The sequence below is a fragment of the Ctenocephalides felis genome, unplaced genomic scaffold, assembly GCF_003426905.1.
Source record: "Ctenocephalides felis isolate EL2017-DRISC unplaced genomic scaffold, ASM342690v1 CF-g0.4_SCAFFOLD_01886, whole genome shotgun sequence".
NCBI lineage: Eukaryota > Metazoa > Arthropoda > Insecta > Siphonaptera > Pulicidae > Ctenocephalides > Ctenocephalides felis.
Window position 1 is genome coordinate 169,020,263 of NW_020538040.1, and position 13,109 is coordinate 169,033,371.

Below are 13,109 nucleotides of genomic sequence, written 5' to 3' on the forward strand. Positions count from 1 at the left end.
GTGCATGCAGAATCGGCATCTGCTTTTCATTACAACTTTTGCTTCATGCTAACATAATGCATTACTGTTCCATATTACAAACTGACAATAAGAATACTTACATCTGATCAACGCGAAACATACTTGGTACTATATTTTGAAAACGTATCATATGAAGACAGATGTTTTAAATTTTGTTTAATCATCAACATTTTTTTTTCAAATATAAGCCAGAAGCATTCATGAAAAGTGTTTTTTCCATTTCCACGCTCGCATGAAAAAACATTATTTTTATTTAATTACAACTTTTAATTCAATTTAACTAAGTAAAACTTTTCTGTTATTATGTAGGGCAAGGCACAAAGGTCCAATTTGAATTCCAGTAATTACACTGTTAAATCAAAATGAACTACACCACAGCACATAGCATCAAACAAACTATCAAACTATGTTCAGTAAAACTCCCAGTTAACTCTTAATTATAGAAATATACTTTTTTACAATTTTTCTATAATTCGTCATCTGTTCCATGGGCGGGGTAAGAAGGGACAGCCAGGGGGCAAACAGATTTAATGTCTCTATTGAATTTTAAAGGGATTTTACAAAATAATAGCTACATTATTGAACCAATATGAAATACAAATCTTATGGAAACATTATTTTTAAAAGATTTCATTGTATATAACCTTGATCTGGTATTTCGAGAGAAAGATTCAACAGCAGAGTTCTAATAATCATTAAATTAACTTATCTCTTGCAAAATTGCTTTTTTAACTCAATTTACTTTTTTATTTACTATTTCTTATTGTTTGCACCTTTGCCAATGTAAAGGTGTAAACAATATAGTAAAGGTTTTTAGTTGGTCCTATTTACCCCAACAACATGTAAGATTTTATAGAGGTTATATAAAAAAAACTGTTGAATCTAATTTAAAATTAACAAATCTTATAAAACAATTAAATAAGGTATATTTAAAAATAATATTAAGGTTTTGTAAACTAAACAACAATGCTCACAAAAAAAATTGGAAATGAAGGAAAATATTTTTGTTTTGAAATTTTAAATATTTTCATTTTAATATTATAGCAACGCCGTCAGAATCAAGGTGAAAACAAAAGAAATCAAGGAACACAGATTTCGTTGCATATAACCTTGATCCGGTATTTCGAGAGAAATATTCATCAGCAATGATCGAATAATTATTTTTTTGAATAATTGATTTTTCTAACTTATTGTACTTTTTTATTTAATATTTCTTATCTTATTGTTTACATCTTACAAAAAAACTACAAATGAAAAAAATACTTTTGGTATGAATATTCATACATTTCTGTTTATTCCGTGATAGCAACGTTGTAAGAATAAAGGTGATGATTGGTTACACGTATTTCTCCTTCTACTTTAAAATAGTATCATTAAAAAATTCTGCACTTTGCTTGTTTTTAAGATAATGATGGTGGACCAGTTTACCAGGATACGATTTTATTGTCTTACCCCGTTTAAAAATGTAAATTGAATATTTACTATAGAGTTGAATTAAATTTTATCTCGGTTTAACTAATTTTTCTTCAGTTATTATGCTTGATGTAGTGAATGTAGAGAACCTAATTTAGCATCAAAAGATCTGCCGGTCTGAAAAGTTTATATGACCCAACATTTTATAGTTAAATTATAATATTTTTTAAGTTTGTCAGGTTTAGCTATCATTAATCGAAAATCAAAACAAAAATGACTTAAAAACTTTTTATGCGATCATATTAAATATGCTGCAGTTAGTAAGAACATTGATTTGTTAGAGCTATGAAGTTATTCACTTTGAATCTATTTATTCTTATTTTTACTGCATTTTGCATGCTTTACTTTGATTTTAATTATGTTTGTAATAATTTATTTGCTGAAAAATATTAATGCTAACTAATCTTTACTCTTTATATAAAATAAACAAAAAGTGTTGTACAATTGATTTACATTTATAAATTTTGTGAAAAAGATTAATATATTGTTTGAACTTTCAAACTATAGAATTTGCTTAGTGATGTTGATCGAAATATCATTATTCATTATCTTAAGCAAAATATTCAAAATAATCTGCTTTCCTCATAATTACTATGTCTAGTTTCAGAACTTAAAAAAAAAGTTTTAGAAAGCAACAAATAAAGTTTTGAAACTCCGAAAATAAGAATCTAATTAACGGCCTACTAAATTAATCTCAACATTGCCACTGGACAGTTTTTCACCCGAATTGCCTCCATACTTCTCGAGTGTCTATTTATATCTGAACTTTTCCCATGATTGTTAACTCTGAATAAATGTCTTTGCTCTTTATTACTGTGCCGAATAAGAAGTCGAACACGAATTTCGACACCGAGAAAATACTCCAGTATTTCGTATAACGAATCCTAATTGCCAGGCAGAACTTTTGACACGAGATGAATCTCTCGTCGGACAAAGTACGATTACTCACAGTCGGGTCGCGCTAAACGCAACCGTGACGCTGATCTCCTGGGACAATTACCTACCAAAGATTTCGTCATACGAAACACCAGAGTCGTTGTTCTTAGTAAATCACCGGATTCGAGTTATAATTGGACTGCACCAGAATAGTTCAAAGTAATGTTCCCACAAAAATCACTTCAATTAAAATCTTTTGGTATCCTTGTCCTAATTATCCTGGGTTATGAGATGATGAATCAGATTACACTTGTTCAAATGTTTGAACTTAAACTTTGTACGAACTTTATGAAATTTCTGAGTTGGAACGATTATCTAATTTCATCGTTACATGCATCATTAGTGCAACGGAAATCTTGTCTGAGACCGAAGTGCTAATGAAGTTATTTCAAATATAAATGAGATTGACTAAAGCAACTAAAGTAGTTATTCGAATGTTGAATTATATGGTGACTGTTTTTATTAAATTGGAATAGGATTAAATTGAGTTCGTAAACTCTTGTGTATATGGTATGCATATATTTAAGCAGATACGAAAGTTTCCGGACTTGTACTTTAGTTATTTATACATGTATTTATCTGTTATATTACACATACACTATGTTTAAAGTCTTCAAGGCAATACATAAAATAACTAGTGGTGTATAAATTCGTGCCTTAAGGCAAATTGCTGGAACTACTGGTACCGTAACGAAATCTCCGAGAAATATTAAAAGTTTTCAAATAGATTATTATAAATACTGTAACATTGTCTAATATTTATAAGAATTATATAAACGGAATTGCAAAGTTAAAATTATTTATTTGTAGTATATAAGTAACAAAAAAACTAGTGTGGCGCATGGCATCGTGCCTTAAGGCAAATTGCTGGAACCTCCCGTACCAAAAATTATTTTGTTTAAATATTAACATTTTTGAAAAAAAATTACTTTGAAAAAAATAGATTTTTGACAAACTATACATTTTTGAAACAAAATAAAATTAAAAAAAGACTTTTTGAAAAAGAATGTTTTCTTTATTTTGACATATTTTGGAAGTTCTGAACTTTTTTTCAAAGCAATCGTACTACTTTAAGTGCATAGAGTCTAAATATCGAAGCGCGTAAGCGCCGCGTCGCCGTCTAACGGATAAACATTGGTTAAAATGTCTATAAAATATCTGATAATTTTATGTGCATATGTCTAATGATCATTTTTGACCGCCAAATGACATCTTTTTTACTTTTTTTACTAGATCACCGAAACCGCTATACTTGTCTGCCCAAAATTTCAATCAGTTTTTCATCTTGTCAATACAAGTAAAATATTTTTTGAATTGTTAAAATCAGACACTCCGTTCTCTTAAAAACTGAGTTACCGTTTGTGGCACTTTTTGCCCCGTATCTTCGAAACAGCTAGACCTGCCTATGCCAGACACTAATCAGCATATCTCCTTATGAACAGCAATTGAATGTTTTTTGGATAATTGAAATCGGTTGAACCGTGTTCTCGAAATCGTCGACGAAAATTTGAAACACACACACACCTTGAGATTTTATGCCAAAAAAATTGGGAAAATAAAAATTCTCACCATTATTTGATGTTTTACTCTGAAGACAATATTAACAATTCTTATAATGAAATAATTCAATCATAATACTAATAATAAAAAAATCAATACATATATACATTATTTTGACAAATCACTGACTTGGTCATGATTCCATTACAGATACAGAAATGGAGTTAAGAAGAACAAATACAAGTTTTAAAATAGTGATTGTTACCAAAGAACTTATTGATCCAAATCTTGAATAGTGTACGCGAATCGGTGTGTGTTAATTCCCAGTGAACAGAGTATTATTTTCATATGAGACCTTCTACGGTTTCTATAGTGTATATAATCTCATTAACATATATTTGACTTGTATGATATCTAAACAAAATAAACTCCGATATGAGTCGATAACGCCGCCGATTACTTCGAAGTCATGTCGTCGAGTCCGGACATGTGCCCTGCGGTGCAGGGTTCGCCTTGCCGCCGCCTGATAGGAACAAGTTATGGTGACGGTTACGAAAGTTATCAAGAAGGTTACGGAAATGAATTCAACCGTTCTGGGCAACAGCTCGGAAGTCAACAGCTTCATCATGAGAATCATCAACATCAGCAAGCTCTGCTGGAGCAGACAAGTGTTAAAAATCTGCAAACTAGGAGAGTTAATTGTCCAAGTCCTGCTCCTTCGCAGAGGCCAAGTGCAACGCCTAGTAATAATGAACAAAAGACTGTGACGCACTATTCGGTTGCAGATAGCGACGATTATAGAAAAGCTAGCGGGAGATCCGACGAGGCTTCGGATGACGATAGGGGGCCACCGCTGCCTCCGAGGCCTCAACCGATCGCTCAACCTGGACGCTGTGCGATTCCATCAAATAATGGTAAGTTTAGTAAATTTATTCACTTCTTATATTATTATTGTTTAAATCGACTGATTGTCCGTTTTTATATTTTACTTTCTGTTTGTTTTTTGTGTTTTTTGTTCTGTTGAAGTGCATGTATTTTAATCTGTTAATCGGACAGGACGCATAAAGGCGTCTTCGAAAATTACGTGCGTATGAGTACATTTTTAATCGACTATTAAACTTGTATTTGTTTCAAAAATATTAATAATCAATATATGTATATTTTATAGTTTTTCATTCATTTGTTATCAATAAAATATAAACATATGAAATTATAGAAACAATACACGCCCGGTTAACAGGTTGAGTAAACTCATTACAGATTCATTACATACACACACATAGGGTAGGACGGGGCACAAAATTCCAATTTGACTTTTAGAAATTACACTGCCTAAACTAAATGAACTATATGACAAACCATAACGCCTATCGAACATCGAGCTATACAACTATGTTCAGTAAAAATTTCAGTTTAATCCTAATTATAGAGATATGATTTTTTACTATTTTACCCAAATTTGTCATCTGTCCCTTTTTTTCCCATAGGCGGCGTAAAAGTGTAAGCGAGAGGGCAAATAGTTCCAGTGCCTTACATTTAATTTTGAAGGATAAATGTAAAATAAAAGCTAACTAAGCTAACTGTTTTTCTAACATTTGTGATCTGTCCTTTTTTACTTCAAAGGCTGGGTAGAAAGGGACAGCCAGGGGGCAAACAGATTTAATGTCTTAATTTTAAATTTAAAACTCAGGATCTGCGTTAACTTGTCGATCGATATTATGCTATTAAAAAATAACAATAGCTACATTATTCAACCAATGCGAAATATAAATTTCATGGACGCATTTTTTTACAAAAATCACACTGTATATAAGCTTGATCTGATATTTCGTCAGAAATATTCATCAGCAGAGTTGGAATAAATTTAAATTATCTCTTGCTAAATTGTTTTTTTTTAACTTAATTTACTTTTTTATTTACTTTTTTTACTACTTACGCCTTTTTCAGGTTAAAGGTTTAGTTGATCTTTTTTACCTCACCCACATTTAAGCTTTTATAGAGTTGTGAGTTGCATCTAACTTAAAAATAATAATACATCTTATAAAACAATTAAATAATGTATACTTGAAAATTATATTAAGGCCTCGTAAACTAAACAATAGTGGCCACAACCAAAAAACGAACAACAAAATAAAATACTTTGTTATGGATTTTCAAACATTCCTGGTATCTCCCGATAGCAACGTCTTAAGAATCAAGGTGATGGCTGATTATACATCTTTTTCTTCTACTTTCAAATATTGTTGTTAAAAAATTCTTAACTTTACTAGTTTTTGAAATATCGATGGTGCCTTTAAGCCCCGCTCTACCATACATCTCATAAAACAATTAAAAACGAGTACTTAAAAATTATGTTCAAGTATCATAAACTAAACAAAAAAGCTCAAAACCAAAAAAACTACCAACAAAAAATACTTGGATTATAAATATTGATACATGGCCGTTTATCTCCTGATAGCGACTACGTAAGAATTAAGATGGTTGCTTAAATATATCATTTGCCTTCTACTTTAAAATACTATAGATAAATTTTTTTTTACTTATATTTGAGATAATGGTGGTGGACCATTTTACCCACGGACCTTAGAAACGCGCTCTACCCTATATATGCATTACATATATATTATTTTCTATATGCCTGCGTGTTTGTATGAAATACACATGCATTATTATTATATCACATAATGCTTAAAGTAGCATTCAAAGTGTTTTATACGTATTGAACATGTTGTACACGAAAAATCCTGCAATATAAGCGTCTTAAATAGAGCTTATGTGTTTGAATCTGTAATACTCACAATTCACTGTCTGCGAATCTGGTTGCCTTTGATTTACTTCAACTTACCTATTCAGAATACCACGCTCTTTTAACATTATATTTTATTATTCGCACGTGCACTTCGACATTTCATTTAGTAGGAAATCATTTCACAGAAATTAAATATCAAATAATCCCCATCTCAATGTAATCCTATCAAGCTTCATAATAATAATGAATCCTATTATAAGTTTATATAAATCCTATTACGGAAATGCTTATTTTTCATAACATACTATTTTATAGGAGCTACTTTTGTAAATAGTACTCATCCGGAATCATTAAAAACATAGTGCTCTAGCGCTTTTTAAAATCCGAAGAACAAGTCACAAAGTTTTATTAAATATACGGAAAAATATTTTGTAGTCGTAAATTAAAATTTTATATCATCATCAAATTTTATACATATATTTAATATAGTAGTGTAATAAATTCAAAAGTCTGATTTAACGATCATTAAAAATTTATTGACCCAAATGTTAATTAACGAATTAAATGTCTTATTTGCTAGATATCATTAGTTAAAATTGTTAATGAGTTCTTTTATATCTTATTTAAAATCGGCACAATAAACGCCGTGGGAAAATCAGGGAATCAGTGTTAGTAATTGAAAATTATACATATACATATACATATACACATACATATATATATATATATATATATATATATATGTTGGAGATGTAAATCCAACCAGTCTACAAATAACACACTATCCATTTGTGATTTTTTCAAATCAGTATTTTGTGAAAATATTGTGTAATTTCAAGTTAATGTTTATAATACATAGTGTAGTGCATTACCATATCCTAATACCATGGATTATTAAAATTTTCCAATTTAACACTAAGATCAACCAATTTTTCCACTGAATGAAAGCTAGGATTATAGCCGAAACGTATGGATTTAAAATAAATTTTTGAAAGAAATTCATGTTTTTTATTGATGTTATGCCCGATTATTAGACTTTGTTAATACATATGTCAACATCAAATTCAGAATCATACAATATATATATATATATATATATATATATATATATAATAAGATAGGGCGAGGCACAAAGGTCCCATTTGACTTTGAGCAATTTATATTGTGAAAACCATTAATACCAATTGTATCACTATAAAAATACATATCAAACGCACAAGAATCTGACTATGTTCAGTATAACTCTCAGCTAATACATCGTTGTAGAAATGTGTTTTTTTCTTGCTGTTTTTCAAAAATTTGTTAATTGGTCCTTTTTACCCCGGGGTAAAATGGGACAGCCAGAGGGAAACAGGTCTAATTTTCAATTTTGAAGGAATTTTATGGAATAATAGTTACATTATTCAACCAATGCAAAATATAAATCATTTTTTTACAAAGACAATTGTATATAACCTTGATCTGGTATTTAGTCAGAAATATTCACCAGCAGAGTTGGAATAGCTATTTTTTTAATTAATCTCTTTAAAATTGCTGTTTTAACTTAATTTTCTTTTTTAATTACTATTTTCTATTATTTACACCTATGCCAGGGTAAAGGTTCAGTTAGTCCTTTTTACCCCACCCATGTGTAAGCTCTCATAGAGGAATTTAAAAAACTGTTGATTCTAACTTAAAATTAACAATACATCTTTTAAAACAATTAAATAACTTTTACTTAAAATTTATATTAAGGTCTGGAAAACTAAACAATAGTGCTCACAAACGAAACAAATAACGCAAGAAAATGCTTAGGTTATGTATTTTCAAACATTGTTATTTTTCTCCCGAGAGCAACGTCATAAAAATCAAGGTGATGGCTGGTTATAAATCCTTTCCCTTCTACTTTCAAATATTGTTGTTATAAAATTTCTAACATTACTTGTTTTTGAGATATCGGTGATGGACCTTTTGACCCGTGGACCTTCAAACACCCAAAATTTCTAACCAAAGATAAAAAATCGAGTAAAAAATAAAAATTATTAGATATTTTTGTGCATTTAATGTAATTTACACTATTGAAAAAACATTTAACACGCAAAACATTGAAAACATATCACGAATTCACCGAATGAGAAAAGAATTATATATAGCTAATGCGCCTGGTGTGTGCAAATATTTACCTTCTCTCCGTTGTAAAAGCATCGAATTTAATAGGCGAAAAAACACATACCCACACGTATATGACACATTGAGATCAAATGTCAGGGGAAACGATCGTCACAGCCACAGATGATAATAGTATCAGTTGTACGAAATGTCGCCTCTCAAAGAACAGCCCGAAAGCAGTTTATTTTTTTATCGCAAATCGCTTCATTTCCGAAACATCAAACCGGTATGCGAACGAGGAACAAGGTTATCAGAGCCAAATGAGTTAATTGACCGGTATTAAATTACTTTTATTTATATTCAAACAGCGCAGCAATTATGAAAAATGCTTTCGTGCCGTAAACACGCGTAATTAGTAAACGAAACGAAATCAATACACAAATACATTGGATGTTAGCAAATTATTTACTAAAATACAATTGATGTAATTGATGTTTTTTTTTCCAAATTTTTATTATGAGGTTTTATCGTGATTTTTATTGCTATGGCATATTGGTAATATCTAATATATGATAAACACGTTCTCTGCTTGCCAAGGATATATCGAGCTTACAATGTTGTAGCAATGAGTAATTCACTAAATGCGTAGTTTGTATTCTGACCGTTATATTTATAATATTATTTAATTATATGAATGGGTGCACCTTGCAATATATATGGTAATTACAAATGTTTTTTTTTTAAATTATGACGCAATGTCTAAACGGTATTAGTAATAATATAATCAATAGTTATCAGTATTAATGATAATAATGTCAATAAAATATGTTAAGTATGAAGTTTTATTAATTTAAAATATAAAACCATATACTTCTCTTCATGAAGTAAAATCTAAATCCTTAACTTCCCGTAAGGTAAGGTACTCTATGGGGGGAGGATGTAGAATACTACGATTTTTTCTATTAATTATACTTTGCTAAGAAAAAAAATAAGTTTAAAAACTGCTATTTGGCGTTCAAAAATGATCATTAGGCATATGCACATCAGATTATCTGATATTTTATAGAGATTTTAATAATAAGTATTGTTTCAATTTCTCCAGGTTCCGTACCAAGATTTATAATATTTAAACTTAAGTCTGCTAGTCGGCGCTATCGCGCTTTGATATTTTGTCTCTGAAAGAGCTACGCAGCGTGGTCGAAAAAAATCTATTTTTATATGTTCAAATAAACAAAATGTTTAAAAAATTTACAATTATCAATAAAATATCTTTTTTTTTAATTTCAAAAATGTTGAACTTACGGTACGGTAACTACTACTATTTTTTTCTATTTTGATATACATTTTATTCACGTTACAATAACTTACAAGAATTACTGTATATGTATTGATATTCAAAGAAATGAAAAAATGATTTCAAATTTACCAGCATCTGGAGTTTCTTATTATTATTTTTTGAAGATCTGTTAATTTCTGACTATTCGGTTAAATAGTTTAGTATCCTTTTAGATACTTTGAGCGCCATAAAATGAGAAAAAATCTGATGTTAAATCACGTATATAGCCGTAAAGTCTTCTTACCATCCAAAACCCACAAAAAATATCAAGGCATTTACATTTTCCTCGAACATTCGCAAAAGTATACGCTCGTAATATAAATGCTTTGTCAGACATAAATGTCTGTTTAAGTATTGCTATCCTAGATATCCACTTAAATCATTGTTCAAAATGATTATTGTTAAATTTAATACAACATAATATAATACAGATATGAGAACTACTGACTGATATTGAAGTTTGTATATAGAATATTAATTTCACTATATTAGCATCAGTATGCACCAGAAGACTTATTTCGAAACAAACATGAACACGATATGATACATTGTGTGGCATGTGACGTATATGACAAAGTTAGCTAAGGAAAATCTATTCGAAGTCAGTGATACGATATATATCGGATATGCATATAACAAAGTTTTAATGAATTTTACTTAAAACAATATTTGATTGTATCCCGAATAGTTCGATAGTAGTTTTGATTCGAATTCCTTGACGAATCTTTCCGCGGGCAATCTGATAGACTGACAGAAGGGTTGATTGCAACACGCGATTCGGGAATTGAGAGATCTCACATCGATGAAAGAATTTTCTTCTTTTTTTCAATCCATGATTCCGTGATAAATACAATGTCATTTTATATTGCTATCAAGCAGTAGTGATATCAATTTTTGCTTAAAAATACAACATATTCTTTTCCGGCATTGCTGCAATAAATAAATAAATAATGAGTAGTACTACCCTATTCAAGTCTGAGTGAAATTCCAACTCGATTCAGGGAAGAATAGTGTTAGATATTTTCCACCGTATTACCCGAAATGGACTATTTTCAATTGGAAAAATATTTTGGACCTACATTTTCAAGTGAAAACAGTCATTGCTACTGCACGATATCAAGTTGTCCGGAGCGTGAGTTTAAACTCACGCGCGCCTAACCCTTAGGCCATGGGACACCCCATAACAGTAATGACTGTAATATGTTAAAATATATCGTCACAAATAAAAAGGAAAAGCCACGTTGTAGAGGAAAATCTCAGTATAACATCTTACGTATATTGTATGCATAACATGGCGCACGACCCGGGCGCTGAAAAACGCCCGGGTCATAATGCTGCGTAGCCGATAGGTGTTGAAGTAACCGGGAGAGTTTCAGTGAGATTCAGAGGTAAAGTAATTAATTATTATTGTGAGTTAATCATTGCATTTTTATGATCGAGTTTAAACAATAAATAACCATCGGAGGCAACTTGTGACAATGGTGCCATTACTCTAATGTGCCTCATCCACTAGGCGATCAGACGACCATACAGTTTATGAGAAAATGATCAATAAATGTTGAGTTGTAATATTTTCCATTTAATTTTTTGAACATTAGAGAACAAATTGTGTATATTATGAACATGTGATATTTTAAATGAAATAAAAACTATTCGTAGAACTTTTAGTTCTGATTGCTGTTCAACAAAAAAAACTTATAATTAAAGCAGAAGGTGTCAGATAAGTATCTATTTAACAAACTTTAGCATTCTTTGCACAAAAATTTTGTTTTTTTGATATGAGGATAGGATTGTGCATCTAAAAAGGAGATTGATACCTATATTAGTGTCAATGTAAAAAATGAATAATATGGAAATATGTTGATTGCGCTTCTTATTATGACTCTATAAAACGCAATTATATTTGTATGGATTAAATGTCTATGAATAATTACAAATAGATCGATCTATAAGCCTATCATTGATCATATTGTATGGTTAATGTATAAAATTTAATCGATTCATTCAAGGTCATTGTTCCATCCGACAGGATCATTAGTCATATAAACAGTCGAATACAGCATCCATGTCATGTACTTTGCAAACAAGCATCATTGTTTGCGAAATAAACTTGAATTAGATGAAGGAGTTATAACACAAGCGCTTATTATCAGACAATATAACAGAATGAAGTGCTGTTTGCACATGAAGAGCATACTCGACTCGACGAATACCATGGCATGCGCTTTCAAACAATACGCTCTATATATAAATATGACGGCGGCTACGTTTATCGACACACTTAATTCTGTTATTGCTGAGAGCACAATTAGCAGAGGCAAATGCTGGGAGGCAGGAGCGCATTATCCTAAATTAGATCGTACCAATCAAGGCGGATTAAATGTGTTTAATCGAGAAAACGAGGATTATTAATTACATAGGGGATGCTGCGGATATATAAAATCGCAATTGCAATCGAGGATATTCGCACGGTCTCCATTGCAGTAATTATAGCTAAAAAAATACATATATTCTTGTATCATTTGCAAGTAAAATTAGTGGTGTATGACATTGTGCCTTAAGACAAATTGCGGGAACTTTCCGTACCGTAATCAATCATTAGAGGAATGAACATAATCAATTATCAACAAAAATTGATCAATTTTGATCGATTTAACAATTGCTTTAACTGGATATTAGACCTTATTTCACATTTCTAAGAATTGATCAGAACCAAATACATGCATCTGAATTGCAAAGTTAAAATTATTTGTTTTAAGTATATAAGTGAGCTTTTAGAAGTTTTGAGAAACTTTTATACATTTTTGACACTTAACTTTCTATAGGATAAGTTACAGTAATTACGAAAAAATCAAATGAAAATTTTCATATATCTTTACGTTTCAAAGGTGTCCGAACATTTTGGCATACTTTAGAAAACAGGGTGTATGTGTGTGTGTGTGTGTGTATGAATATTTGTATGAGAGCGTGTGTGTAGGTATGTGCGGATACAATTTTTCGTCGACG

The 13,109-nt window shown here is 30.4% G+C and overlaps 1 protein-coding gene across 1 annotated transcript in view; it reads left to right on the forward strand.

The window, feature by feature from the left end:
* The first annotated feature begins 4,399 nt into the window (after nucleotides 1-4,399).
* The window catches only part of LOC113376232, a 57,559-nt gene continuing 48,849 nt past the window's right edge, over nucleotides 4,400-13,109 (forward strand). Inside the window, exon 1 of the mRNA XM_026616142.1 lies at nucleotides 4,400-4,844. Coding sequence (XP_026471927.1) covers nucleotides 4,400-4,844 — 445 coding nt within the window. The remainder of the gene's footprint in view (nucleotides 4,845-13,109) is intronic.